The sequence below is a fragment of the Magnolia sinica genome, chromosome 16, assembly GCF_029962835.1.
Source record: "Magnolia sinica isolate HGM2019 chromosome 16, MsV1, whole genome shotgun sequence".
NCBI classification, from domain to species: domain Eukaryota; kingdom Viridiplantae; phylum Streptophyta; class Magnoliopsida; order Magnoliales; family Magnoliaceae; genus Magnolia; species Magnolia sinica.
The window spans coordinates 65,959,791-65,987,726 of NC_080588.1; the positions used below are offsets into that span (position 1 = coordinate 65,959,791).

At 40.3% G+C, this 27,936-nt stretch overlaps 1 protein-coding gene across 2 annotated transcripts; it reads right to left on the minus strand.

Annotated features, from left to right (window-relative positions):
• On the minus strand, nucleotides 1-27,116 carry LOC131229886 (organellar oligopeptidase A, chloroplastic/mitochondrial-like). 2 transcript variants are annotated; one of them, XR_009163637.1, is made up of 18 exons: nucleotides 26,889-27,116; nucleotides 26,451-26,618; nucleotides 25,591-25,714; nucleotides 15,795-15,871; nucleotides 13,707-13,850; nucleotides 13,319-13,549; nucleotides 13,114-13,204; nucleotides 12,085-12,206; nucleotides 11,448-11,555; nucleotides 11,105-11,350; nucleotides 10,572-10,717; nucleotides 9,034-9,151; nucleotides 6,602-6,761; nucleotides 6,458-6,489; nucleotides 3,747-3,812; nucleotides 2,385-2,456; nucleotides 438-583; nucleotides 1-352 (listed from the first exon to the last, which is right to left on the minus strand). XR_009163637.1 is itself a non-coding variant. In XM_058225944.1 (17 exons), the coding sequence occupies exons 1-17, from the start codon at nucleotides 27,030-27,032 to the stop codon at nucleotides 497-499; spliced, it is 2,136 nt and encodes a 711-aa protein (XP_058081927.1). In that variant the 5' UTR covers nucleotides 27,033-27,116; the 3' UTR covers nucleotides 1-496. The 2 variants fall into 2 exon arrangements, 1 of the variants encoding a protein (XP_058081927.1); XM_058225944.1 differs by having other exon boundaries at nucleotides 1-583.
• Between the last annotated feature and the right edge of the window lie 820 nt (nucleotides 27,117-27,936).

The window sequence follows — 27,936 nt, forward strand, 5'->3', positions numbered from 1 at the left end:
AGCAACCTTCACTTATTGTATTCAACAAACTTCAATTTGATTTTCATATTGTTCGACTGTTTGGTGGGTGCAATTAAATCACGGTCTTCTTTTATCTAAGGCCAGATTGTTGTACAACCGGACATATACTTACATATACATTACATATTTTTAAGCCACAGGGAACAGATCTGCCTACAGTTTGCACGGATGAGAGCATGTGGGCCGCTCAACAACTAACTGGATAGGAGAAGAAATATAGAAATGTTTGGAGCATTCAGCAAAGAAAAAGGCCAAAAACTGCATACCTGGAATCTTCCAAGCCTAGGGATTCTGGGTGCATGAGCCATGCACAGCGATGCCATTATATCAACTGTTTTGGATCATTGAAATATGGGTCCCACTTGTACAAAATGAAATCCAAACAGTACAAACCATGCGCGAGCATTGTATAATACCTTGTCTACATGATGTTGGGAATTCCTCCAAAAGAAGTAGAGTGAATTTAATGGAAACCTCAAGCAGATACGGTGGCCGGTGATAGGCCATACTGCCTGAGCATGGCGTCTGGGGAGGGCTCACGCCCGCGGAATTCCACGAAAACCTAAAAAACAACATTACTGAATTCAGGGTTGTAACTCATGGAATCCCATGAAAATATACTACCAAATCTACTAAATTTAGGGTACATTTGGAAGCACCCTAGGAACAGGTTTTGGCAGAATGCTTTTCTGCAAGGGTCATGTAATCAATATAATTCTAGTGCAAACAAGTTCTGTGGGCCTCACCATGATGTGTTCATGACATCCACCTTGACCATTATGCACTCCATCCCTCGTTTGGTCATGGGTCCAAAAATCAGGCCAATCCATGACTCAGGTGGACCACACGAGCAGCAAAAAGTTTGGAGGGGGAAGGTGCACCCTCTCAATTGTTCCCAATTGTGTGGCCAACCTGAGCCATGTATTGGCATGACTTTTGGGCCCACTGCCTAACATGGGTGTGTGTGTGTGCGCATGATGGTCATAGTGGATGTCATCGACATATCGTGGTGGGTCCCCAAATGGTCAGTGGCACCACAATTGTGGTGAAAACATTTGCACTTGGATCATTTTACTTTCCGGGAAAAAAAGAAGCATTTTGTTTGTTTCAAGCAGAGCGCTTGAAACAAACAAAATATTATTTCAAGGGAATAAAAGTGGAAAAACTGATAACACCCCCCAAGTAAGATGAAAACAAAGTCGCCCCACTTACACATTCAACCAAATGGCGATTTGGGGTACTTCCAAATGCTACCAAAGTGATGTGGAATCAATCAATAATGTTTAGTTCTCTTAGAGTAAGATATCTATGTACAACTACATGTAATATAGATAATTACATAGATAGATACATGTATATCTGTTAAGATCTCCCACAGATTGTGTGATTTATTTCCTTGTCCTAAGCACATTTATTTTATAATTTGTCACAAATCCAAGTTATAAGTCTACAAATCTCCCACCTCTTCTATAGATTCTTGTCATTTTCAGTAGAATTCCATACAAGACTTCTCTAAAATGTAGTCTCTGAGATAACATGGTATTAGAGCCATGGTTCTGATCTACCATGTCCACTATTTGATCTCAGCCACAGATCTCTGTCCTCACCACTAAATATGTCGTCGTCTTGGCACACCTCTGCATCAAAATCTGTAGCTAGACCTGCATCAACGACCAGACATCAACAACCTTTCATATCCATCACCGGCATCATCAAGCCTTCCAGATCTGCACCCCTAGTGCTATCCACCTCTATCCGCACCACTTGTCATGTTGCCCCTGTCTTTGCCAGCCACTCAAAACCAGACGCACCTTCAGATCCTGTTGCCACTGCAACTCACTTCCACCAGATCCAGCAATGTCATCATCAGATTCATCCATCACTTATCTCTGCTCTCCATTCAATCTGTTGTCTGCCTTTTTCCCATTACAAAATGAGCTTTTGGCTCTGCTATTCTCGTACCATCCTTGAAGGAGAAGGGGCGCAGAAACCCCATTTGCTTATTCTGGAGCTTTCTGAGTGCATTGGATTGTGCCCATTTTATGGTTTTTTTTACTTTTTGTGCTCTGAAAGTGCAATAAGCGGTATGTGCATGATCATTTCCACTGCCACCGTCATCTTCTCCACTCAAGTTCATGTTTTGTTCTCGGACTTTTAAATTGGAACCAGTGCCACCACCATATCCATGTATTCATCCATATACTTATCTATAGTATGTACAATTACACAGATATCTTATACTCTTAACAAGTTTTGTTTCTGTACAAACAGCCAATATCGGTACTGTGTTCGAGTGAGTTTTGACTACTTCCAATTTGCAAAGATGATTTTTAAGGGTAAGTCACAAAATTCGTTTGTCTAACCTCAAGTGGTGATTTCCCACCTCCAAGGGCAAGAACAGTTTCTCGGAACCTGCGACCTGTTTCTTTGATTGCCTGTTGCAAGATCGACTAACAAAATCAAATCATTCAAACAAGACCATAATGTTGTTGATGCAGGACATGGAAAATTAAATATGATATGCAAGATTGTAGGCTTAGATCACACCAATTCAGAAACAATCATACAAATTCCACATCCCACATGAAAATCCAAACATTCAATTAAAGGGGAATCTATGCGGGTCTAAGCCGACACAGGCTAGGACTGGACCAATAAAATTATAAGCCAAACAATGTCAAAGGGAAATAAAATCAACTACTCATGCATAAAAATCAGCCCCTAATCCAAGGGATTCTCTAATTTCAATTCAAGGAACCCTAAGGTGATAAAAATGGGCAAATCAATTAGGGATCATGTAATATAGGGTTAGGATTCATGAAAAAAACGGCTATGAGAGGATAAAAGAGGATAAAAACCTGAGCCAAAAGATGATCCCGCGTGTGGACAGCAATAATGGCCCAGACGGACGTGCGTGTGATCCCGGCCGCACGTGTGTGGGGCCCACTATTCAGAAAAAGGCCACCTTGGCCCTGGTCGGCCAGGGATGGACTCCAAAACCTCCAAATTTCAGCTCGATCCGATGTACGGTTTGTGCGTGGTGCTCCGCCGAAGTTTCAGCTCGCCTGCGGGCCGAAATCTGGAAACCTGCTTCAATGAAGAAATCTGATGCAACAAAAGGACAAATTCGAAGTACGGATGGTGGGGGAAGATGGAAAAAAAAGATGATGGAAGATGGGGGTGAATTGGGATCGATGTGGCTTCGCACCACGGTAGTTAGCCCTTCGAAAAGGGAGGGCTTCGCACCCACTTTTGAATTCTTCCACAACTCACGAAGAGAGCAGAAAAATAAAGTAGGAATTTTTTTATTAACTTCAATGAATGAAAAGAACTACAAGGGGTGCCTATTTATAGGAAAACCCTATACCCCAAAACTCGCATCATGTGCACAACCTATTATTTGGCGATGAAGTAAACTAAAATAAAAACTAAATAAAGAAATCTAAAGCGTTCACGATGTTCTAAATAATAGCAATAAGCAAAACCTAAAATATGAAATCAATCCGACTAGCGGGCCATGATCATGAGATCCCATGATGGGCTTTTCTTGATTATCGGGCCCATTTTTTTGAACAAAAATTCCGTCTTCTAACATGGGGGCCCTCCCTGGACATCGTCATCGATCCAGATCGACGTTGGGGCCCTCCTTCATGTGTACATGCGTAGGGGGCGGCGTGCGTGCGCGTGATGTCCCCATCAGTTGTTGTCAAGAAAGATATGTATACCTCATCATTGTCCAGGCCAGCCTCCTCGAATGCAGAGAAAGCATCAGCCGACAACACTTCTGCCCACTGCATGGGTAACATGTTGAAATATTATAATGAAATGGTTTTTTGTCACTTGTTTTGTTGTCCTAATGTCATTAAGAATAGTACAAAATGAATGGAAAAGAGGCAGCTTAAGCCCGCAGTTTCAATCATAATTATGAATATTGAACATTTCTGGGAAGAAACAATATATCTCCATTTTTCTGGTTGACACGTCTACAGATTAGGATAAACCATCAACTATTTCAGATGAATACGAGCCACATGCATTAAAAAATTTCTGAATAATCCTTTCTGCCCATAAACACGGCGATTGTAATCTCTCCTCATGCTAGCATTTCCTCTGATTTTCAATTAATATGGTCGTAATGATGTTGCTAACCTTGCATGCATAAGGCAACCCATCCAGAGGCCAGCACAGGTGCCAACGTAGCAAACAAATGGCTGTAATATCTAAGCAATCCACCAGGTGAGTCCCATCTTTTAGAGACCCTCACCCAAGAATTAGGCTAGTTCACAATGCAGGTCATAGTTTATGAATCAAATGGGTATCTAAAAGAGTTGTCTAAGTTTTCCTAAGCCATCATATTTTTTTTTTTTCTTCTTCTAGTACTGTGGCTCACCTGATGAGTAGACCACCTGATTTCTGGGCAAGGGCATCTAAATTGTGTCGCACACCCGATGCATGACTTAGATCTTACACCCTATGCCACATAGGTACATGCAATGGTATGTATATGAGCTGCATTTTACATGGGTGTTGTATTAGCAAACTCCAGTAATCATAATGATCAACATCTTAAGTAAATTTAAAATCCCAAAATCAAGAAATGCTAACATCCCGTACCTTCATGAGGATGTTAGCAATGTTCGTAAAGCTTTCTGATGACCTGTTGGATGACAAAACATCAATCCACACTGGTTAGACACTGTTGGCTGGCCATGATATGAAACCGCACCCACTGAATGATGCTAACCTCTCTGAATCTTGGTCATTTCATTAGAGAGCATCATCCTTCCACAGTGCGTTGGAATTATAAAAGCAATAAACAGTTGTGCCTATTGAATAAATGTTTCAAGACAATGATTGGACCTATTTTTTCTCCGCAAAATCTTGACTATCAATTTTTCATGATATTGATTGGATGGTTGTGTATCATGCCTAGGACCTTGGCAGTGCATGCTAGAGACCTTAACTGTTCCCTTTCTAAATAACGTGCAATAGTTATGCTCAATTGCAGTGTTGGGGATGATTATGTTCGCATGTGAGTGGGGTTTGGTAAACATGTAGTGGCCAATTCTCTGCTATTCTTTGAAGTCAGCTACTTGAGCATACCCTTCCAACTCCTGGTCTGATGGTGGTACATTTGTGTGCTTTAATGCTTAAGTGGTTAGCTTGGCAACTACCCCTCCATGACTCTGCTTCATGTTTTCGCCCTTCGGGCGCACATGCAATAGCTGGGTAGGGGATCAATACTAGCCGTGCTGGCATGCGAGTGGTGTCAACATGAGCTTATGTCATGGCCAGTTCCATGAGCCAGGGAAAAGGGGAAGGTCGATGTCTGGTGCACGGTCGTCCATAAAACCTTTCCTGATCTACAATTTAAAAGCCAACCCCAAATTATTGGGAGAAGGACTAAGATGTTGTAGTAGATCAGATGGTTATGATCATCCAGTTGGTGTGGCTTTTTTGCATCATGGCTCGACAATTGGTACAGAGCAAGAGGATAGTCTGGATGGATGGATGATTCACTGTCCCACATGTCACTGAAAGCTCTTGAGATGCTGCTAATGTCCCCATGAAGGTGGGGGCATAAGCTATCCCTTTAAAGAAACATTGTAAATGTGAAAAGAAAAAAAGAAGCTTTCTTTGATAAACAAAGTTATCTTTTTACTAGGAGGAGAATAAAAAGCTCAGCTTGGTGTCATGAAGGTGATTAAGTATTATGGTCATGTATTAAAAGATGGTTACGTTACTGTTGTATTGGCTGGCTTATTACGTAAAGGAAATAGTCACCCCTGTTATGCGTTGTGGGAGTTCATTATGAAAAAAAATGGACCATATTGGCCTGTAATATGGCCATAAGGGGTCCATTATGAAAGTTTTTATTTTCAAATTTTCTCTGTTCTTTCCACTACTTTTTTCATTTCAACCATGAAGGAAACTTAAAAAACTAATTTTAAACTAGATGTAAGCTTATTTTTTGGGACCATTTTGGGAAGTACCGAAAGAAGGGATAACCCATCACTTCCTTTTTTCTTCTTTTTTTTTTCCAGTCCTCTTTTGTTGTATTTATATGTAATGGACCTAATCCACCAAATCATGCTTGAATTGTGTTCGATCAGGGCCTATTTGGTCGACTTTCAGCAGGTCAGTCAAGATGACAATTCCCAACAGATTCTCACTAAAGAATGGCCCATTATACCATCAAATACATGTCCAAAACCAAAAAGAAAAAAGAATTAAACATTTACAATCCTAACATTTCTTATAAATTTACCAACAACAGGGTGCATTGGCTGATACAATATGGCCCATATCATATCGGCCCAATAAGCTCACTGGTACACCGGCCGGCACCGTTATGTAATACCTTGATTATGGTCAAGATTAAAGATAAGAATGAAGAAGACAATAACACCAATAAGAAAATGGTAAGTAGAGGTACCTGGTAACTATAGTAACCAGCTTCATATAGATCTGACACACACACACACACACACAAACACACACACAGAAAAGTAGCAAATCAGCACTGAAGCAGTATTTGAGTCGCAGGGGATTAAGAAAAAACAGATTGCAATGAAGAAACCTGCAAATATATGGCTGAAACTACAAAGGAACCTGTCTTCTGGCAGCAGCGGGATCACATGTGTTCGCATACCTACTCTTTGATCAACATCATAAATGGATTCTGGTCCACTGGGATCATACCTTGTATGCAGTTCCAAATCTACACTAGCATATCTTATCTGCAAATGAATGACAAGGTGGCAACTTACTATCTAGGTGGTCATGTGATATTTTAATTAAGCGCACAATACGTGATCTGGATATCCATCAGGTAGATCCCACGTACATGGATCATTGTCTTCAGATCACACAGACTGGATGCTCTTTACCTATTTGATTGGCGCAGCTTTTCCTGCTCAATTCTGACAGCTGCCAATGTTCTTTTCTACCATCCACTTATAGGTCATCAATTATACGACTAAGATTTTTTCTGCTCAGTGAGATCTGTTAATGTGACCGATGCATGGTGGGATCCCACCAAATGAAAACTTCGGACCATAGTGCCAGGTATCCACATTTCTATGATCTCAATCTAAGGAGCAGATGTGCACTTTGCACCCAATGTTGACAAATATTATTAGCAAACGAGATATCAACCTCTAACAATTCTCAAAGGATGAATGAATGGCATCATCATGTCCAGCATCGGATAGCATTTTATTATACTCAAGTGAAATTGAGCAGGATCAATTCAGACTTTGACATGGATAGTTTTCTTTTATTCTAAGGAAGACGATTCCCCTAGAAAGAACCGATACACAATAGTAATGAAACACTACGCAAAACAATTAATGTAGGTACATGAAATAAAATGTAGCTAATCTTACATATAGATAAACAGGTTTGTAGATGATGCAGGCCCAAGGCCCATCATGAGGCCTGATGTGTTGAATTTGTGGGCCATTTGCTGCTGATTTTTGGGCCTAAATTTCAGGGTCTGCAATTGCTATTTTTGTAGGATTCATTGAAGATTTTGCTGATGCTTTGAAGATCTTGGGGGTTGATTCCTTGAACTTGCATAAGACCTTTTGGCAAAATCTTTGTAGATTCATTTGTTGGTGTTTTGTATAGATTTTGATTGATATGAAATCTAATTGTTGAAAATCTTGTTAACGATTCAGTAAGGATTTTAGGAGTCTCTTTGGGGTCTATAAATAGGGGTTGTTCTAGGATCTAGAGGCATTACACTTTTTTTCCAACTTTTGTAAAGTTGTCATTCAAGTTATTGTATCTAGTTCACGACTCCATATTGATAATTTATTTATCGCTCTGTTCAATTACTCTTATGTGGTGTGTTCTCAATCCATACTAGCAATGTGTACCGAAATCTCATTGATTTGATAACCGAATTGCATTAGAAAATGTCCAAATTTAGGACCTAGCATAAATGATGCTTCTTCTGCAGAATGTGTACACACCACCTGCGTACCAGTATGGGTGGTGATTGCACCAAGGATCGAGTAAAGAGGATCTTCTAAATCCAAAGTTCTCAAGATAAATGCATGGTATGATCATGCATTACTACAAGTAAATTATGTTAAAACATTTCCTAAAGTCACAAGCAGGGCTTGTCACCCTATTGGTACAATTTGTTAGACAGGCCACATGCCTTGTATAGCCGATTCTATAGATAGACAATGCATGGTACAATTCACTGTGGATCTAAATCATTAATAGATCTAGACTTCAAAACCCTAGTAAATCTAGAGTTCCAAGTATGACAGAATGGGGATCCTCTATCCTTAATTCTGATCCAAGTAACTGACTGAGGTATTATTTTGAAGGATCCAAATATATTAGGGAACATCAGTGTTGGCAAGATGATCAACCAGAACTGACAGCATTACCAGTGTTCAAGCATATCATCCTTGGGGTGCAAATGGAATAAAGATCATGGGGAGAACTCACAATTTTCTAGAAAGAACTAGAGATAATGTCCCCTTTTTGTTTTATTCTTCCAAAGTAAAGAGCACCAAACTCAAAATATTATTTTCTTGTTCTCCAAAGCATGCTAATGCTTCAACATCCAAGCATAACATCATATAGGCTTAAGACAGAAGAAAGAAACCCCAACTCAGAAAAAGATGAAAATACCCCAATTTGCTTATATCACTTTAAGTGAGGGTACTTTGGTCACTACAAACAAGAAAAAGGAACCAAAGAAGATCACGTGTGCAATCAGGACCCACATGTGCCAAACGTGTGATCAAGTGGGACCCACTCTACCCAGTCTAGGTCCCTTTCGGCCATACTATTTGTAATGTCAATCTTTCAAACTGTGAAAATTGTGATCCAAGTTCAGAACCATAATATCATTAAATAAAAATGTAAGTAGTGTCTAACATGAACATAAGGGAATAAATGCAAAAGGCAGTGGAATTGCATGCATTTTCACTCCAAAGAGCAGGAAGGAAAGTTATTGTTGCCGTATCCATCAGTGATCAAGCTAACCTGACGAAGAAGCAGTGAACCTGCACGGAATTTTCTTAATGCGATAAGCTTTGAATAAACGTCTTCAGGGAGGCTCTCTCCAGTTTCATGGTGTTTTGCAATGCTCATCAGAGTATTCCTGCAGAACCACAGAAAATCAAACAATCCTGGGGGGAACTATTAAACAGAAGCATAACATATAAATGAACATGAATGTGTCATATCAACTGATCAAGATAGACTAAATAAGCAATCTACAGGTGGCAATAAGCCAGGTTCGGCCCGCTCTCTGCTAGCTTGTTTATAAATCAGGTACGCAGTTCTCCCTCAGTATGTTAAGAAAATGCCCTAAAAAAACATATGAGTGCTCATAGATCCTTTTACTTCAGTTTCAGGCGATGAAAATAGAAATGAAAAATAAATCTATATGACCCATGGCCACCTTTACAAATTTGATTCTTGACCAACTTCGAACAAACTAATTAAAATAAAAATAAAAAAAAATTGTCCTCTCAGTGCATTTTCCTGTGGTGGGGCCGACTTGAGTTTTTGATCTGCCCAATTTATGGCCTCATGTCCTAACATGACCTAGTGCAACTGATGGACGAAGTGGATGTCCCATGGGCATCACAGCAGGCCCCACAGATCTTTTTATTACTTGGATGGCATATAAACATCATGGTGGGCCCCAGAAGGGTCTCAATGGTGGGCTTACCCCATCCCCATTGTTTCCCATGGGAGCAGGCCGAACCTAGCAACCAAGTTCGGCCTGTTCTCCACTAACCTGTTGATAAATCAGGTATGCAGTTCTCCTTCAGTATGTTAAAAAAATGTCCTTGAAAAACCATATGAGTGCTCACGGATCCTTTTACTTTAGCTTCAGGTAATGAAAATAGAAATGAAAACTAAATCTATACGACCCATGGCTGATGCAGGACAATTAACCACTTGCTCTAAAAGCTCGAACTGTTAGAGCATGGTGAGCCGCCCACCCCGAGTGTGCCCCTGCATCCCACAGGGGACCCCACTCGAGCCTGGTGTGAAAATGCCCCTGCATTAATCAACCCCGGTGAGGAGTCTCGAACACGAGACCTTCCGCTTTGATACCAATTTGATGCAGGATAATTAACCACTTGCTCTAAAAGCTCGAAATGTTAGAGCATGGCGAATCAATCCCTTTATGTCATAGCCCATGCCTCACATCTCATGGGTTAGGACCTTGGACGACCCCCTCTCATGGGCCCCAAATCACATGGGTACCGCCTCACATGAGCCACCCGTCTCACACGGGACGCCCACCCCGAGTGTGCCCCTGCATCCCACAGGCAATCCCACTCGAGCCACATGTGAAAATGCCCCTGCATTAATGGCCACCTGCACAAATTTGATACTTGACTAACTTTCAACAAACTAAAAAAATTAATTGTCTGCTCCGTGAATTTTTAATTCTTGGGTAACTGCCAGACAATAAAAATGAAAAACAAAGACACAAAATGACTAGACAGAACATGTTGAGAAAATAAAATTGCACATGTGAAGTTTTTGTAAGACAATATTACCTGTGATAACACCAATTTTCCATGAATTGGGAAGGCAGTTCAACGGCATCCCATTCTATTCCTTGAGAACCAGAAACAAGACCTTCATCTTGCTTGGTTAGCATCTTCTGAAGCAAATGACCAAACTCATGGAAAATGGTCTCAACCTACAAAAGTACAGCCAAATCATGGGTGTAATGCTTTTAAATCCAAGCGACCATTGATTTTCTTCTGAAGTATGGTCCAGCATAATCTAAGGGCATGTCAAATATAAAAAGAGAATTCTGCATTTTCTCATTGAGATAAAGGACATGTGCTTGGGTTTATTAATCCATATGTACTTTCCACTACTGCAGCAGGCCAACCTTACGCTGTAAAAAAACAGTGATCAGCTATTGTAGAAGTATATCATTTCAATATAACAGTATTGTAGAAGCAACACAGGCTTCCTCATGTTCTAGATATAGAGATGGTTTAATTTCTAGTAACAGAACCTCTTGAAAAGAAGAGAGCCAATCATAATCCCCAAGAAGATTCTTGTATGCAACATTTACCTCACGGAATGTCATAAGACTGGGCTCGTTTCCTACCGGCGGTGTTTGATTGCACACCATGTGAGCAATGGGCAATCTGGTAGAGGCTCCATCACGTGCAAGTACATGACTTCGGCCAACAACCTCAGCCACCCATCCTCCACCTTGTTTTTCAGAAGGCCTAGAATATGGGTCGAAATAGAAGTATGCAATTGGATTCTCTAACGAATCTTTAACATGATAAAATCTGACATCTCTGTTCCAAACCTGCAGAATGGCAAAAAGAATATATGATCTGCATCTAAAATTGGTCTGCCAGTAGCAGAACCTAATCTAGAAAATTAAGTGGTTTTGCAGATCTTACCGGCGCCAAGCCATCCGCGGGCTCAATGTTGACATCAAAGAGCATCTTCACAAGGCTAAAAAGGCCATCCATAACATTTGGCAATGATAAAAATGGCCGTAACTCTTCCTGCAGTGTAGGAAGCAAAGGAAAGGAATAAATAAACCATTGGATGGCAAACCTTTAGGAGGCTTCTTTAAAGATACAACTTATCATATATGTGCATGTGCACATACGTGCATATGTACATGCACACAAGCAACTGATGGTTGGTATTGCTAAACATAAATCAGTCTACTATACCCAGTTTGCAAATACAAAATTGGGATCAGAATCTAGTAGAAGCCGCTCTGTTGAGTCTAGAGTGCAAATGGGTTGGGTCAACAACAGGTTATTGGACCCTTCTTCTGACAATAAATGGGTCTGGGTCTGAATGTGGACTCATTGGAGCAGGTCTGGATCCAAAAGTCCTCCCTGATTACTAAAAGGTGGAGTTGGAGACCTCTCAAAATCAACCCGACCTGGACCCCATTTCTAAATGGGTCTGATTTGGACCAACCTAAAATGGATCCAACATGGAACAAATCAAAACCAAATGCAACCCAGACCCAGCTGAGAACCAACCATAAAAAATTCCAAATGTGTATAAATTTCATACCTCATTTATATCATACTTCGATTCACGAAGCCTCTCACTCCAAAAGTTTATGTCCCAGTGCTCCAAGTCATCAGTTTCTTTAGCACCCTGAGCTCTACAAAACCTCTTCAGGTCTTCCATATCTACCGACAGAAATTTTCACCTTTATTAGCTTGTTGTAAAAAAATGAAACCATATTTTAGAAAGAGAATCTCTCAAGCGATAAAATGTGAAAACATCCATAGCATAGAGATCAATTAAGTAATATAAACTTCAAGAAAATACCAATCCAAATCTCCAACTTGAAAACAAAAGGCAACCATGACACGTATTTACACAAAATCTGAAGATGTTCATCTTATGTGAAGAGAAAAGCAAATAATTATCTGAATCACCAACCTGGGCATAGCCAAAGTCCCAGTCGTGTCTCGATGTGTGTGTGTGTTTTTTTTTGTAATGACAACAGGGTGTCCCCACCCCTTTAAGGTGAGACTATTCCCTGCGGATGCATGCAATCACCTACCAACCATGTGCATCGGGTAATCCACGAGGAGGGGAACCGAACTCGTGTATGTGGGGAGAAAACCCACACACAAAGCCGTTCGCCCAAACTGTGACAGGTGTTTTGATGTGTTTTTCCTCTTAATATAGGAAGAAATAACATAAAAAGAAAAATAAACTTGCGAAAGATAAAGGGTAATGCAATATGCACCAAGTGAAAGAGACCCAGGATTTAAAAAAAGAAAACAAAAATTTATCGAGGAGCACTTACTAAAAGAACTGGGGAAAAAAAGGAAGAAATAACATAAAAAAAGAAAATAAATTTGCGAAAGATAAGGGGTAATGCAATATGCAACAAGTGAAAGAGACCCAGGATTTTTTATTTTTTTTTTAATTTTAAATATTATTATTATTATTATTTTTTTTTTTTAAAAAGAAGAAGAAGAAGAAAACAAAAATTCATAGAGGAGCACTTACTAAAAGAAATGGTCTCCCAGTCCCATGCTATAACGGACTATGTGAGAATCAATTTAATAAGCACCATATTACCTTGGATGGCAGAATTCCAAGACGCACTCCGAAGCTTTTCTAGAAGCTCTTCAGCTGTGTCAACCGTAGCCATCTTCTTTGCCATGCTTACCTTATTAACAAAACTTTATAATTTTTGTGAAAGAGTAACACGTCTAAGAAATAAATTGACTTCCTTTCGAGAGTTTGTGAGAAAGGAAAAACAGAATCAAGAAATACGTTGTACCTCAGCATAGCTATTGTAACCAAGAAGCTTAGCTTTCTCCAACCTAAGCTTCAGAATTTGGTTAATAATTGGTGTATTGTTGAGATCTCCATTGGAGGCACGGGTTACATAAGCACGATAAATTTCTTCACGCAAGGATCGGTTGGTTGCATGTTGCAAAATGGAGCGATAGCTTGGACCATCCAATGTAATTATCCATGGCCCATTTTCAGCAGTAGCATTTTCATATCCCTAGTGTGACAAAAGAGAAGCATATTAAAAATATAGAGGAGAAATGAGTGAAATGTAATTTTTGTTATCGAAATGGGAGCTGAATGTAACGAACACGCAAAAACAATAGTGCAATAGAAAAACAATGCAATGTTACATATGAAGTAGCAGCGGATACCTTGGAAATAGCCATTTTTGCTGCAAGGCCAAGTGCAGTAGCAGGCAGTCCTTCAATTTCCTTCTTATCCATAATTACTTTTTCAAACTTTTTAGTTGCATCCAATACATTCTCATCAAATTTTTGAGACAATTTTTCCAATTCCTGCAGAATAGCACAGCAAGACAAATGAGAAAGCCAGTTTGAAAAATGAACAAGACAAGCAACTTTCCCTTGATAACAGGAAAACACTGCTTCCTCGATAAAAGAAAAGCACTACTGCTTTGGCTTTCTGGTAAATGGATATGAAGAATTAATACATAGCATTTCCTTTTTTTTTCTTTTTTCTTTTTTTTTTTGCAACTCCACCCATCTTGTGTGTGTGGTTGGGTGAGTGGGTGACAAGGTGAAAACAATGACCCCAGGTAGAAAACAGGAAAAACTTCACCAGGAGCATCTAGGAAATGCAGCATCCATAAGCAAGGATCTATCAGAAGCATTTCCAAATAACAAAATGGTCCCTTGAGTTACAAAATCTACTTAATTGCAAACAACAGTAGCAAATGTAAGAATACTTCCCTCATAAATGATGTTCACCATTTGTCACCTAATTTTTGCAGATGATGAAAGTGGCATTCATAGTGTGAGCACATCACTTCCATTTCTAAGGTTGGTTGCTGCTTCTTTTTTATTGAATGGAAATTTACTGAGAGAAGAAAAGGGAACCACTATCCATTGAGGCAATGGATAAAGGTTACAATACAAAGGGCTGATCTGGACATTCCCTTAGCAAATGCATCAGCTAAGGAATTGTCCTCCCTGGCATATACCTAAAATAAACTTGTTTACAAAAAACAATGGCTTTAGTCTCATATACAATGCTGACACACTTCCATGCACTAGGATGCTTCTACTCACGCACGAGAGGGCTGTCTTCGAGTCACCTTCAACTGAAAGAGGACCACCAAATGAGTCAAAAGACAGAAATTCAACCTTTCTTTAACGGACTCTCAACTCTGTAGCTGTGGGTCCCTGTTGGATGCGAGAAAGAAAAATAAAAAATAAAAAATCATACTGAGCATCTTTCATCCATAGCTACCCTGCTGAGCCATTATCACCAAATTGCCTGTTGAGCGCCCACTAACATTAGTTTTCATCCATCCAGTGGGAGGCAAATTCCACACATGCAAATTTTCAGTGGCTTAGTATAATCTGAAAGACCAAATTCCAACTTCTCCTTAAATCTGAAATTCAGACTCGTTTGAATTCCTTTGCTTGGAGACCCAAGCCACAGTAAAGTATTCGATCCTGAACCACACGCAACAGCAAAGCAACGTTCTTGAAGATTCTGTGATTGTTCTCTTTCCATATGTGCTACACAAGCACATGAGGAAGCATACTCCATAAGACTGATCCACTCAGATTGAAGTTGCCCCTCAACCATCCACTCATAAGATACCCCACCAAGATGGGAAGAACACATGACACAAAAAGAGATGGTTGAAAACCATTTCCACATCTTTCCAATGTACAAACCAATTATTTGGAAGCGCTATGGTGAAGATTATCAAGATTGAGAACATTTGCAACAAAATGGCACCACCCAAGGATGACCTTGGCATCCCAAATTGCTGTTCTTATTTTTGTTAGGCTTCTGCCGATAAGCCTGCTGCCCCGTCCTCACTCTGACTGCACTATTTACATTCACCCACCAATCAAATAACAGGATTTAAATAAAACTACATGACATTTACCTGAATTTTATATTGAGTTTGATTGATTCAGTAGCTTCCACAAGAACTTGCACATTACTATTGACAATGTAATGATCATGTACAGGTCTGTTCCGAAAACACAATTACTAGGATAGTAAACCCTAACAAGTGTTCTGTTTAGGATGCAAAAAAAAAACATCTGGGAAATTGTTGCAATATTCAACTGGCATTTATCAATTTAAGGACGTGTGCAACCAGAACATGATAAATCATCATAACAGGCCTCCTCCAAGTTGGCTGTTTCCTTGCATGCCAAAAAACAATCTGGCATCAAAGAATCAAGGCATCAACTTAATCAAGATGAAATGGAAGCATGTCATGCACTGAACCTGACCTGTTGAATTTTATTGAACTGGTTTCTATTATCATCTTCGAGAGAGACACCATTAAGAACTGCTTGCTTTATCCTGTCTGCACAAACAGTCTAAGAGCATGTGTCATTTAAAGACATGCAAGTAATGAACTTGCAGATTCGCATGTGCACACAAATTACCAGATAGAATACAAATCCAATTATCAGCAACCATTGTTCCAAGTATTGGCGATATTATTGGTATCACCAGCTCGGAGATACCAATAAAACTGGTAGTATCAGAAATTCCAGGTATCGGTGATATATTGCAAAGTATCGCCAATGTGTCGCAATAGTTTCGACTATATAAATTCCAGATGTTGCTTGTATTGTCAATGCATCAGCGATATTATCGATTATATCGCCAAAGTATCTATATTGCCAAAAATCTATGTATTTAAAAAATTGAAATGGAATTTTTTTTTTGTGTGCATGGTTGTATGATAAAATGCATGTATGCGTATATATATTTGCATGCATGGATGGATGGATGGATGTGTATATAGGCATGGATTGATGGATGGATCGTGCATGTATGTGTGTCACTGTATGCATGCATGCATGGATGGATGGATGGATGGATCATGCAGGTTTCTTTGTATGTATGTATGTGCATGGATGGATGGATCCACCATTTTCCCCATGTTTCCACAATGTTTTCCTGAGTCTGCGATACATGCTTTTAGGTTCCCATTAAACGGAAACTTATATGTACGCATCTTTTTTGCTATTATTTGATTCATAAATATGCAAATGCGTATTTCAGCATTTGCTAAAGTACCATCGAGAAATTTCACCAATTTTCCCTAATGTTTCCCTGAGTTAGGGTTACATGCTTTCTAACCCCATTAGAGGAAAACTTACTATTTGTCTTCTTTTTTTTTTTTCTTTTGTAAATTACAATTTTCTCTTTTTGAAAGCTAACAAAAGTATATTATAAACACGAACCAAAAGGCGAAGGACTATACAAAGAGAAGGCGAGAATCACCCCAACTATTTACATGAAGAAAGAATAATTAATTCCCCTCTCCCTCACCAAAACCCAAGGCCCATTTAATAACTAGGCTTTTGGCTTTCAACACGACCCAACCTGACGAGTGGTCCAAGTTTCTAAAACACCTCCCATTTCTTTCTTCCCAAATAGCTCAAAGCACCACCAACAAGCATTAACGCCATGGGATTTGTAAATCCTTTTTGAGATTCACCCCATGCCAAGACAAAAAGAATAGATCAATAGAAGCCAGATAGGCCCAAGACACTTGGAACGAGGATAAGATACGATTCTACAAAAAAGGATGATGTCGGGCAGTGCAAAAAGAGGTGATCAATCCATTCCGCATTCGCCATGCACATCAAACAAATATTTGGGATAGTCATTCCCCACTTCTGAAGGTTATCAACTGTCAAAACTTTGCCCCGACCAACCAACCAACCATGCAAAGGCTGCTACTCTCGGACGAGCTCCATAGTGCCAAATAAACTTGGTAGTGACCACACCACTTGTGCACTCCGTAAGACCACAGCCTAAAAGCATGCTATAGAAGGATTGGGCAGAGAATTGTCCAGACTTATCTAGCTGCTAGCACATCTTATCCTTATCACCAAGGGATGGATATCAAAATTTGAGATGATCCAATAGTGATGTCAATTCCCCCACCTCTTCCTCGGACAAGAAACACCGACAAGGAGTCCATGTTATACAATCCCCAAAGCGGGAGAAGCATCAACCCACCAACACCTATTAGTCGATTAGCAAGCCACAGGAATTGTGACTCCAGAGTCTCCTTCCCAATCCAAATATCTTTCCAAATGCAAATGTTCTCACCATTCCCAAGCACAAAGCGCACTCCATTACCAAAACTCACTTTCATTAACACAATCCCTTTCCACAAGTGCAATGCCCTATACAATGAAGAGTCTTTTGTAAACCACCCTCCAACATCAGATCCATACTTAGTAGCAATTATATCCTTCTAGAATGCCGCTTCTTCCATAGCAAACCTCCACAACCATTTTCCCAAAAGAGCCTGATTCATTATACCCGAATTTTTAATGCGTGCACCCCCTTCCCTGTAGGGCTTACAAACTTCATCCGACCTAAGTGAATGGAATTTTCTTTTGTCTCCCTTCGCTCCTTGTGACAAAAATTCTCTCCTTAATCTATCAATCTTCTCCAAGAAAGATTGCGGGCAATGGTATAACGACATAAAAACACACTAGGAGGTTAGATAATGTCGCTTTAATCACTGTTATATGGCCCCCCAAAGATAAGCATTTACCTCTCCACTTGGCAAGCATTCTTTCCACCCTTTCCACAACAACATACCATAAATGTCTAGCCAGTTTCACCCAAGGTATTCCGTATCGGTAACGGTGGCCGTAACGATCACCAGACTCACCACCATTACCGATACGGGTATTGGTTGTAACGGCCGATACGGGGGCATAACGACTGTTACGATCACCGCAACGGTTGAAAATTTTCTTTTGCCTGAAAAATTCTAAAAAAAATTTAAAAAATCAAGAATAATGTAAATATTCCAAATATGTATTCATTTTTTGTTTTGAATATGTTTATGGTAGTGTAATGGTCCACTCTTTAGTGAGAGTGTTGTATCGGGCTGTCTAGTGAGTTTGTGAACATGATTATATGTATCTAATGTTTACACATCACAATCAAGCATTAAAACTAGAAATAAGAAAATTTGCATAAATACTACTTTTTCAATTTTTTGAAAAAAAAGGCCAACGGAGCTTCTATTCGCTCAAATCGCTTCAATCTACGATTTTAATATTAAAAACTATAGTAAGAGTGGTCGAAATCTATTGTAAAATAATCTAGGAGAGTTTTTGGAATGATAAAAGGTTTTTTTTTTAAAATGGAGAGAAAAATGGATCTAAATAAAAGAAAAAAGTGGCTGTTTTTCGACCGTTACAGGGGTAACGGTTGTTATGCCCTATAACGACCTTTACGGCCACCGTAACAGCCAATACAGTCCCAAAAAATCAACTAACCCGTTTCACCCCCGTATCACGTAATGGTCATGGCCGTTACTTATATGTACCGGCCTTTACGGGCGTATCGTAATGGATACGGAACACCTTGGTTTCACCACACTAAGATACCAACCAAAGTATGTAGTTGGGAATTCACCCGCTTTGCAACCAAACACCTCAACTAGAGACATAAGCTCCTCCTTAGCCACACAAACCCCAAGCATAACACTCTTGGAAATATTCACCTTCAACCCCGATACTGCTTCAAAACACATAATAATTATTCATAAGTTCTCCACCATTCTAGCATTAGCGTCGCAAAACAGTAACATGTCATCCGCGAATTGAAGAGGAGACACCAGGGGACTAGACTGACTAACGGAGAATCCTATAAAAGGGTCAATTTGTTGCCCACACTCTAACATTTTGCTCAAAGCCTCGACCACCATCGCAAAGAGGAGAGGGGATAGTGGATAACTTTGTCTCAATCCACGTGAACTAGGGAAAAAAAACCTTTGAGCGAGCCATTTACTAGGACTAAGAACTTGGATGACCTCGTGTATTCCTGGATCCATGCCCTCCATTTCATTCCGCAGCCAATTCTCCCCAACATGTAGTCCAAAAGGTCCCGCTGAACATGATCATATGCCTTTTCTAAGTCCAGGTTGCAAACCACTCCTCCCACTTTCTGCTTGAATCTAGCATCGATACACTCATGTTCAATGAACGCTCTGTCAATGATCTACCTTCCTTCTAAAAATGCTCATTGGTTCTTAGATATTTTATTCTTAAATATGAAAATAGGTCTATTTTAACATCTCTAATAGTTTCATTGAGAAATTCCACAAATTTCCCAATGTTTCCTTCAGTCAGTGATACATTTCCAAGTCAGTAGGGTGTACTAACAAAAAAAAAAAGTATTGGCAATATTGATGCATGTTTCGTATCCCTAGCCAGCAATACATGTAACGATACTACGACCACTGCGATGAGTACATCCGAGCAACATACCAAAAGAGGAGGGATGAGCCAGTCTTCTTATGGCTTGACGACCATTACATGGGATCCACTTGAGCCAATTCACATTCCTAACTACGTTGAAGACCCCACGTGCATGTTTGGGCATCTTTGAGGACCCCACACTGGGAAAATGCACGTGGGCTGCATATAAGAGCTTGATGGACACATCAGACTACTAGATTAAGTAGACACAATGATCGGACCGTTGGATCTCACCATCAGACATCTTGATCGTGGACCCCATGGGCCACGAAATAGTTTAGTTTGTTTATATGTTTCGTTATTTTTGATATAGTTTATATTTGTGTTGAGATTAGGGAGTTAGGAACAATTTTTAATTCATTTAACGTCTTTATGTTGAGAATCTTATTAGAGAGTGCCTTTTTGTAAAAGGTCTTTTATGATAATATATAGAGTTGAACATCCCCACCCTAGTCATTGTGCTTGTTATGAATGAAAATGATTTCTCTCATTTTGCTTTGAGATTGAGAAAAAATTTATCTTCTGATTGGATTGGTGGTGCGAAAAGCCACAGGGAGCGATTTCCTAGTTTTTTTTTTGTTTTTTTTTAAATAATAATAATAATAATTTCTCTTTTCATCAAGGTATTATCTTCCTTCTTCTCTCTTCTTTTCTCTTTCTCTACTTACCCCAATTTCTCTCTTTTTTGAATTTTCTTTTGTCTTACTACAACCCACATTCAATCAAACCTTAACCCATCCCAATCCCTACCCAACCCAACCCTAACCCTAAAATTCCCAAATTCCATAAACCCTAATTTTCAAAATCCTAATTCTCCACCCCTTGATTATCAAATCCTTAGATATTCAATCCCTAAAATCTGAAAATCCCTCGGCCAAATCATAAATCCCTAATTTCCATAACCTGAAATCCATATTCTCAATTCTAGAAACCCTGAATCCTAAATCCCTTAAACCCAAAATTTGAAATTCTAACCTGAAACTTCCCAAAACATCAACTCTAATGTTCCAAACCCTAATTCCTCTAGATTCACCAAACCCATTTCTCACATTCCCTAGCCTTTAAACAGCTCTAACACATCAAAACTCTTACAAGACACATGATTTCTATTGAATTCAGATTTAACCTTCCCATGATGGGGGTTCTATCTCCCATAAGTCCTGGTTAATCAGTAATTTATGAGATTCGCATTGCGGACTGTCATAGGCTTGAATTTGGCCATGTCATGAATATGAAATTTCTAAATTTATAGTAAATTAGCTTTATTTTGTCATTTCATTGCTCTAGTTAATTTGTCTTTTAATTTCATGGCATCGTATTAAGCTAGATCATTGTTGTTGGAATTTGTGCGGCGGAATCACACAGATTTGGTTCTAGGATAGCAATCTAAGAGCACCGAGCAATCACAAGAGAAACATAAAGATTTAACGTGGAAAACCCTTTCGGGAAAAAATCACGGCACAAAGCGACAAATCTTCACTATAAAAATAAAAATTACAAAGAGAGAGGACTTAGCCGATTCGAACAACCTCGAATCTTACCCTTGCTACACCCTTTGATAACCCTAGAATCCTTTTAGAAACCCTTGGAATATCTTTAGGAAACCCTTAGAATGCATGAGAATGGCCCTAAATACTCCTATTTATAGATGGGAAACTCCCACTTAGGCACACCCCTAAAAACCGTCTCAAATTTATGCAGTCCACGCACAAACTGCGCACCGTCTGTGTAACCCTCAACTAGTCGAAGGGACCTTCGACTAGTCGAGCACCTTGGAACTCCAAATACATCGTTGTTGGACTTTGAGTCGAACAGACTTCGACCAATCGAAGGGAGCTTCGACTAGTCGAGCAGCGTAGACAGAAGATTTAAGACATCTTCTGACAACAATCTCCACCATGTCTTCAATCTTCAATCATGTAACTTTTTGACATCTTCTCTTATCTTTGCATCGCATCATACCTGCAATCAATCGCTTCTCGTGCACACTCCGTCCTTCTTTTACGCCATCACCAAGCCCAGAGAGGTTGCACAGAACTTAAACTTCTCTGTAGGAACGACTTTGATGATCATGTCTTCTGGATTCACACTAGTGTAAATTTTCTTCAGTGTTACGCCTCATTCCTCAAGCACCTGTCGGATAACATGGACATCCAACTAATTGCTCCACCCGCTAGTACAAACGAGTAACCTGAAGTCGACCTTCTGGAATCCACACTGCCTGCGTAATCTGAATCCACATACCCTACCACCTTTGTCCCTGTCTTCTCAAAAGATAAGACGTAGTCTTCTTACCATCTCACTGCAACCTAATATTGCTTGCCGAGGTATTTGCTCACAACACCGATAGCCTATGAAACAACCAATCTAATACAGGCCATGGCATACACTGCCGACCGCATTCGAATAAGGCTCATGAGATATATCTTGCTTTTCCTCATCTGTTTTGGAACGTCCTGAGGAAAATTTAAGGACAGACGCGTAAGGAACGCACTCCGGCTTTGCCTGGTCCATCACATACTTGATCAATACTTACCTAAGGTATTCTGCCTGAGATAACCAAAGCCTACTCCTCTTTCAGTCTCAATGTCGAGAACCAACTTTGTAGCCCCCCGATCCTTCATCCTGAATGTCCCACTTAACCAAGTCTTCAGTACATCGATCTCAGACATGTCATAATTAGCGATCTACATGTCATCAACATATAATTCCTGACTCACCATGAAGGAATCAAACCACTACCTAGGTGACAGGTCATACCACGACCTCCTGCAAACTCTTTTCCTTAGCCCCTTTAACTCCAAACAGCTCTGGTTGCTTTATGTAGATCTGCTCTTCTAATTTCCCTTGCAGAAGTGCAGACTCCACATCCATCCTTTCCAGCTCAAGATTGCATTAGTTAACCAGTGTCAATCACGAATCTAATAGGCACCTACTATATCGTAGGCACGAATATCTCTGAGAAGTTGATCCCTTCTCTCTGAGCATAACCCGTCGCTACCAACCTCGCTATGTATTTATGATGTATCCTCCTGAAGATCCACCTGCATCCAACCGCTTTCCGACCCACTAAAAGCTCCACCAGCTCCCATGTGTCGATCTGGTACAACGAGTCCATCACATCTCCCATAGTTACCTTCCACTTCTCAGCACCAGGCTCACCTAGAGCCATCTGAATAGAGGATAGATTCCTTGCGATATTGGAGTCGTCCATGTACCTCGTCGATATCCTGCGATTATACCATGTGATTCTTCTCACAGGTGGCTGCACCACCTGCTCTGTATCCTGTCCGCGCATATCAACCTTCCGCCCTGCCCACTCATGTGGCCATGCCCAACATGTCACACATGTGCAGAGGTGAAATCCGCTACAATCACTGCAGCTCTACCTTTTGAAGTGCTCCCGATCAACCTGTACATGTTACCGAGTCGTTGCGCTTTTATGATTACCCGTGCCCCCTTAGATACTTTAAGAGCACCATCAATACTTGTGAACCTACAGCCCATTGCCTCAAGTACACCAAGAGAAATCAGATTCTTCTTCAAATCAGGAACGTGCCCAACATCAGTTAAGGTACGCTCCACCCCATCAAACATCTTGATGCCCACCGTACCAAGAATCATAACATTATGGGCAATGCCATTGCCCATAAATACCTGTCCACTATCGCACTCCCTGTAGCTGGCGAAACAACTCAGATGATGAGTCATGTGAAAGGATGCCCCTGTGTCTAGAATCCACTCGCCTTTACAATCATCGTAAAAGTGTCTGATCGTAGACATAGACAAAACATCACCATCACATCCACTCGATCCATCCGATGTGGCAGTGTTGGTCTCCTAGTATGAAGCCTCAAAATCTTTTCTCTTAGATTTAAGATTTGTATAATCCTTCTTCACATGTCCTCCCATCCTACAATTCCAGCACTTTAACTTACCTTTGCCTTTGCCCATGGATTTGGATATAGAACCTGAAGAACATGTACCTTGTTCAGAATTTCTACCCCTTGTAAACAATGCATCAGAAGATATCCCCATGTCAATGTTAAGCTTTCTCATAGCCTTCCCTTGAAGGGCTGAGATAACGGTGTCAACACTCAGGGTTTTATTCGTGGTGCAAACCAATTTATTGCTTGTTCCTCATCTTTCAACAACATACATGCTTGTTCCTCATCTTTCATCACTTCCTCCATATTCAGCAATTTGCAAACCAATTTATTGAAGTTGCTGCTCCAGATCTCCACCCTCTTCCATCTTGAAGTAATACCACTGCCGCTTCAAGTGTGGGTGATTTTCAGAGGATTTTTTCGCATAGACATCCTCTAACTTCACCCATAACTTAGCCGCAGTTTTCTCCCTCATGACATTATAGAGAACCTTATCTGTGAGACATAAACGGATCGATGATAAGGCCTTCTTATCAAGAGTATTCCAATCATCATCAGTCATAGTAGACTTTCGCTCCTCAAGAGCACCATCTTTGCCTTGCTTGATAAAGAACTGATCATCTTGATCTTCTATAACTCAAAATTATTTTTCCCTGAGTATTTCTCAATATCATACCTAGTGCTTACCATTATTGCTAATCCCGCGGATTCAGATCTGTGCCCCAATGATTGCTTTGATACCACTTGATGGGATTTATGCTGCAGAATCACACAGATTTGGATCTAGGATAGCAATCCAAGAGCACCAAGCAATCACAAGAGAAACACAAAGATTTAACATGGAAAACTCTTTCGGGAAATAACCATGGTAGAAAGCGACAGATCTTCACTATGAAAATAGAAATTACAAAGAGAGAGGACTTACCCGATTCGAACAACCTCGAATCTTACCCTTACTACACCCTTTGATAACCCTAGAACCCTTTTAGAAATCCTTGGAATACCTTTAGGAAACCCTTAGAATGCATGAGAATGGCCCTAGAGACTCCTATTTATAGATGGGAAACTTCCACTTATGCACACTCCTAGAAACCGCCTCAAATTTACACAGTCCGCGCACAAACCGCGCACCGTCTGCGTAATCCTCGACTAGTCGAAAGAGGGCTTCAACCAGTCTAAGGGACCTTTGACTAGTCGAGCCAGTCCTCGACTGGTCGAGCACCTTGGAACTCCAAATACATCATTGCTGCACTTTGAGTTGAACGGAAGCTTCGACTAGTCGAGCAGGCCTCTTGACTGGTCGAGCAGCGTAGACAGAAGATTTAAGACATCTTCTGACAACAATTCCATCATACATCACACTGTCAGCAACCAAAACTGAAAGTTTAGGGTGCATTTGGATGTTTTTAAACATGCATTGGGCAGAATGGCAATGGGCCCAAATGGACCTCATGTTTCTTTCATCTATTTGATTGAATGCGCTTGCTTGCCATTTCGGGTTTGATGGACTTTCTCCACTCTGCACATGTTTCCACGCTTTCCAAAAAAAAAAGGATCCATTTTCAATTAAATTGGGTACCATTAAACAGGGTGTTGCCACCATTTGTTCTGTTCTCCAAACATGTGCTTAGTTATCGTTTGAAAATCCATATTTAGGCATGGACTTTGAAGAATACAGAAAATTATAAAAATATGGTAATCTTAGTTACATTTTTTTTTTGAGTAAATACCTACTATTTTTTGTTTCCTGTTTCTACAATCCATTTAATTCATTTGTTTGAGTATTAATCATAAAGGCTGCAAAATGAGATATTTCACAGATATCTATTTACTTTTAGTATAGTAACTACGGTTCGGATATTTTACACAGGCAATGGATACAAGAGAATTACCTTCCACTATACGTTTACGAGCAACATTCAATGTCTGCCAACAAGAAGATTCTTGAATAGCCTTAAACGCATCGTAAATGGGCTTGCTTTGTTCCAACCTAAGCTGAAATTGAACCTTGTCTGGCTGAAAAAAAAATAAAAAAAGGTAGTAAACAGAGTATTGAAATGAAGGAGTCCTTTTTTATTAGCAAATGCATGAGACTTATAAAAGATGTTATCTCCTCCAAACACATTCATGTTCCAACATTATACACCAAGGGTTTGCTAGCCCCATTCTCACAGCTCCACACGTGCCATCCCAGCAAGTGTGTGAGACATCTGAGCTGTCCATAAGGTGGTCCTGAATGTGAAGATGAGGATATGCAAAAATCAGGACAGTCCCCTCCTGCGGGTGACAACGGTCCGATCGGAGTTTTGGATCATCGGATGGAGGGGGAGATTTTGGCGACATCTCCCATCCACCATGGGGCCCACCATATGTGCCATTTGGATTGCCCAATCAGTGGTTATGGGCCATCCACATAGGGCCTTTTGTAATGGGTGGGTCCCATTTACAATGGCCCCCCCATGGATTAAGGGAGTATGTTATACTAATTCAATTTTCGAACTATAAAATGGATGTATGCAAATCAATCAGCCGTTTGTAAGACTCCTATCAGGTGTGCCACATATGATCATCGGTTCAGATCTGACCGTTGGATTAATCAGATTGAGCGATTCAGTGGGCCCCACTACAGTTGTGATCTTGAATCTCCTTTATTGATGCATAGACGATATATCAATTCCGCAATACAGATCTAACACCGTTCACCCAAAAAAAAAAAGGAAAAGGAAAAAAGGAAAAAAAAGGAAACTCCAACCTGAACTTCTTCAATGGCTGAACGGAGCTCCGGAGAATCCTTCACCGCCTTCAGATGGTTTACGATCCCCCACACCACCTGCAACCGATCGATGATCTTCTCCAGCGGCTCGACCAATCTCGGCCACGTGGGGCCCACCCTCTTCTCCAGCTCAACCAAATCATGCTCCTGCAGTTCCAACACTCAACCGCAAAGCTCAACAACTCCTTCTGTAACGATCGCAACCAAAGCTCACTACACAGACCATCCGTCGATGTGCCCCACATGCAGATGATCCAAACCGTCCATCCAGATTGACCGTTCACTGTATGTGTTCCCAGCGGTCCAACTGAATTCCACCAATCGTTACCGTTAAAAACCCCCCACATCGGACCCTGATGGTCGGCTCGGATCATCACATGGCCCACCAAAAAAGAGGAGTACGTGAAGAAGCCGTACGAGTTCCTTCATAAGCGCGCGAATCCCGAGACGGACGTGCTTCGGTTCGATGGCATCATACGGAGGAAAGACGAAGTCCTGAAGCAGAGGGTTTTTTCCGTCGGAGGGAGTGTTTTGGGAAGCCATGGAAGGAGGAGAGGACATGGATGGGATTTTGGGAGATGTTAGTGACAGAAAATGGAAATGGTGGTCGTCGGGAGTTGGAGTTCGTTGAAATGTGGTGTTTTTTTGGCGGAGATAAAACTTTGATACTCCGGTAGAGTGTGATGATTCATACTCATGCATATAAATTTATACACGTGGAATAGACTTACCTTAAAAAAAACTGTACAAATAGTGGTATATTTTAGAGGTGGATCCTAACCATACAATATTACTTAAACTATGATGTTATATATCTGATTTGGGAATATGTAATGAACGGTTTAAGTGGATGATTTTAAACGGTCCAAATTCAAAAGACAAATGTCCATTAATCATAGGTCTGGATCACTAAATGCCTCCATCTACATCGTGTTCAACTTTTTGACGGTTTGATTTGAACTTTGAACGAGTATATGTTTCTGTACAACTTGTGTGTGCATGAGTACGGTATATCACTCTCTTAAAGTGGATCAAATAACTACTCGTAAAGAGAAATTTACGACTGTGGACTCCACCTTTTATCCAGTGGTTTTTTTGAAGTAATACAAAACTAGAATACGCAATTGTACCTCCTCGTACGGAGTCGGAATTTCAGGACGAAAGTACCCCCACCTTCCTTTCGAAGACGAGCGCTGACGCTCCTCCAACCGAGAGTTGTACGAACGGCTCAAAAGAGATCAAAGTTACATGGCCCCACAGCTATGTATTTATTATATCCACAACGTCCATCCATATTTCGAGATCATTTCGGAGCATTATCCCAAAAAAAAAATCATATCCAAAGATCAACTGGACCACACCACAAAGAGCAGTGGGAAAATTGATTTTCACCGTTAAAAATTTTGTAGGGCCCACCATGATATTTATTTTTCATCCAATCTATTCATAAGGTCACAAAGGTCTT

Coding starts and splice junctions, on each gene's coding strand:
- LOC131229886 (XM_058225944.1), bottom strand. CDS start 27,032: ATGTCCTCTCCTCCTTCCATGGCTTCCCAAAACACTCCCTCCGACGGA. Junction 13,205..13,318: donor GTTACAATAGCTATGCTGAG/GTACAACGTATT, acceptor TTTGTTAATAAG/GTAAGCATGGCAAAGAAGAT. Junction 12,207..13,113: donor TTGGAATTCTGCCATCCAAG/GTAATATGGTGC, acceptor TTCTGTCGGTAG/ATATGGAAGACCTGAAGAGG.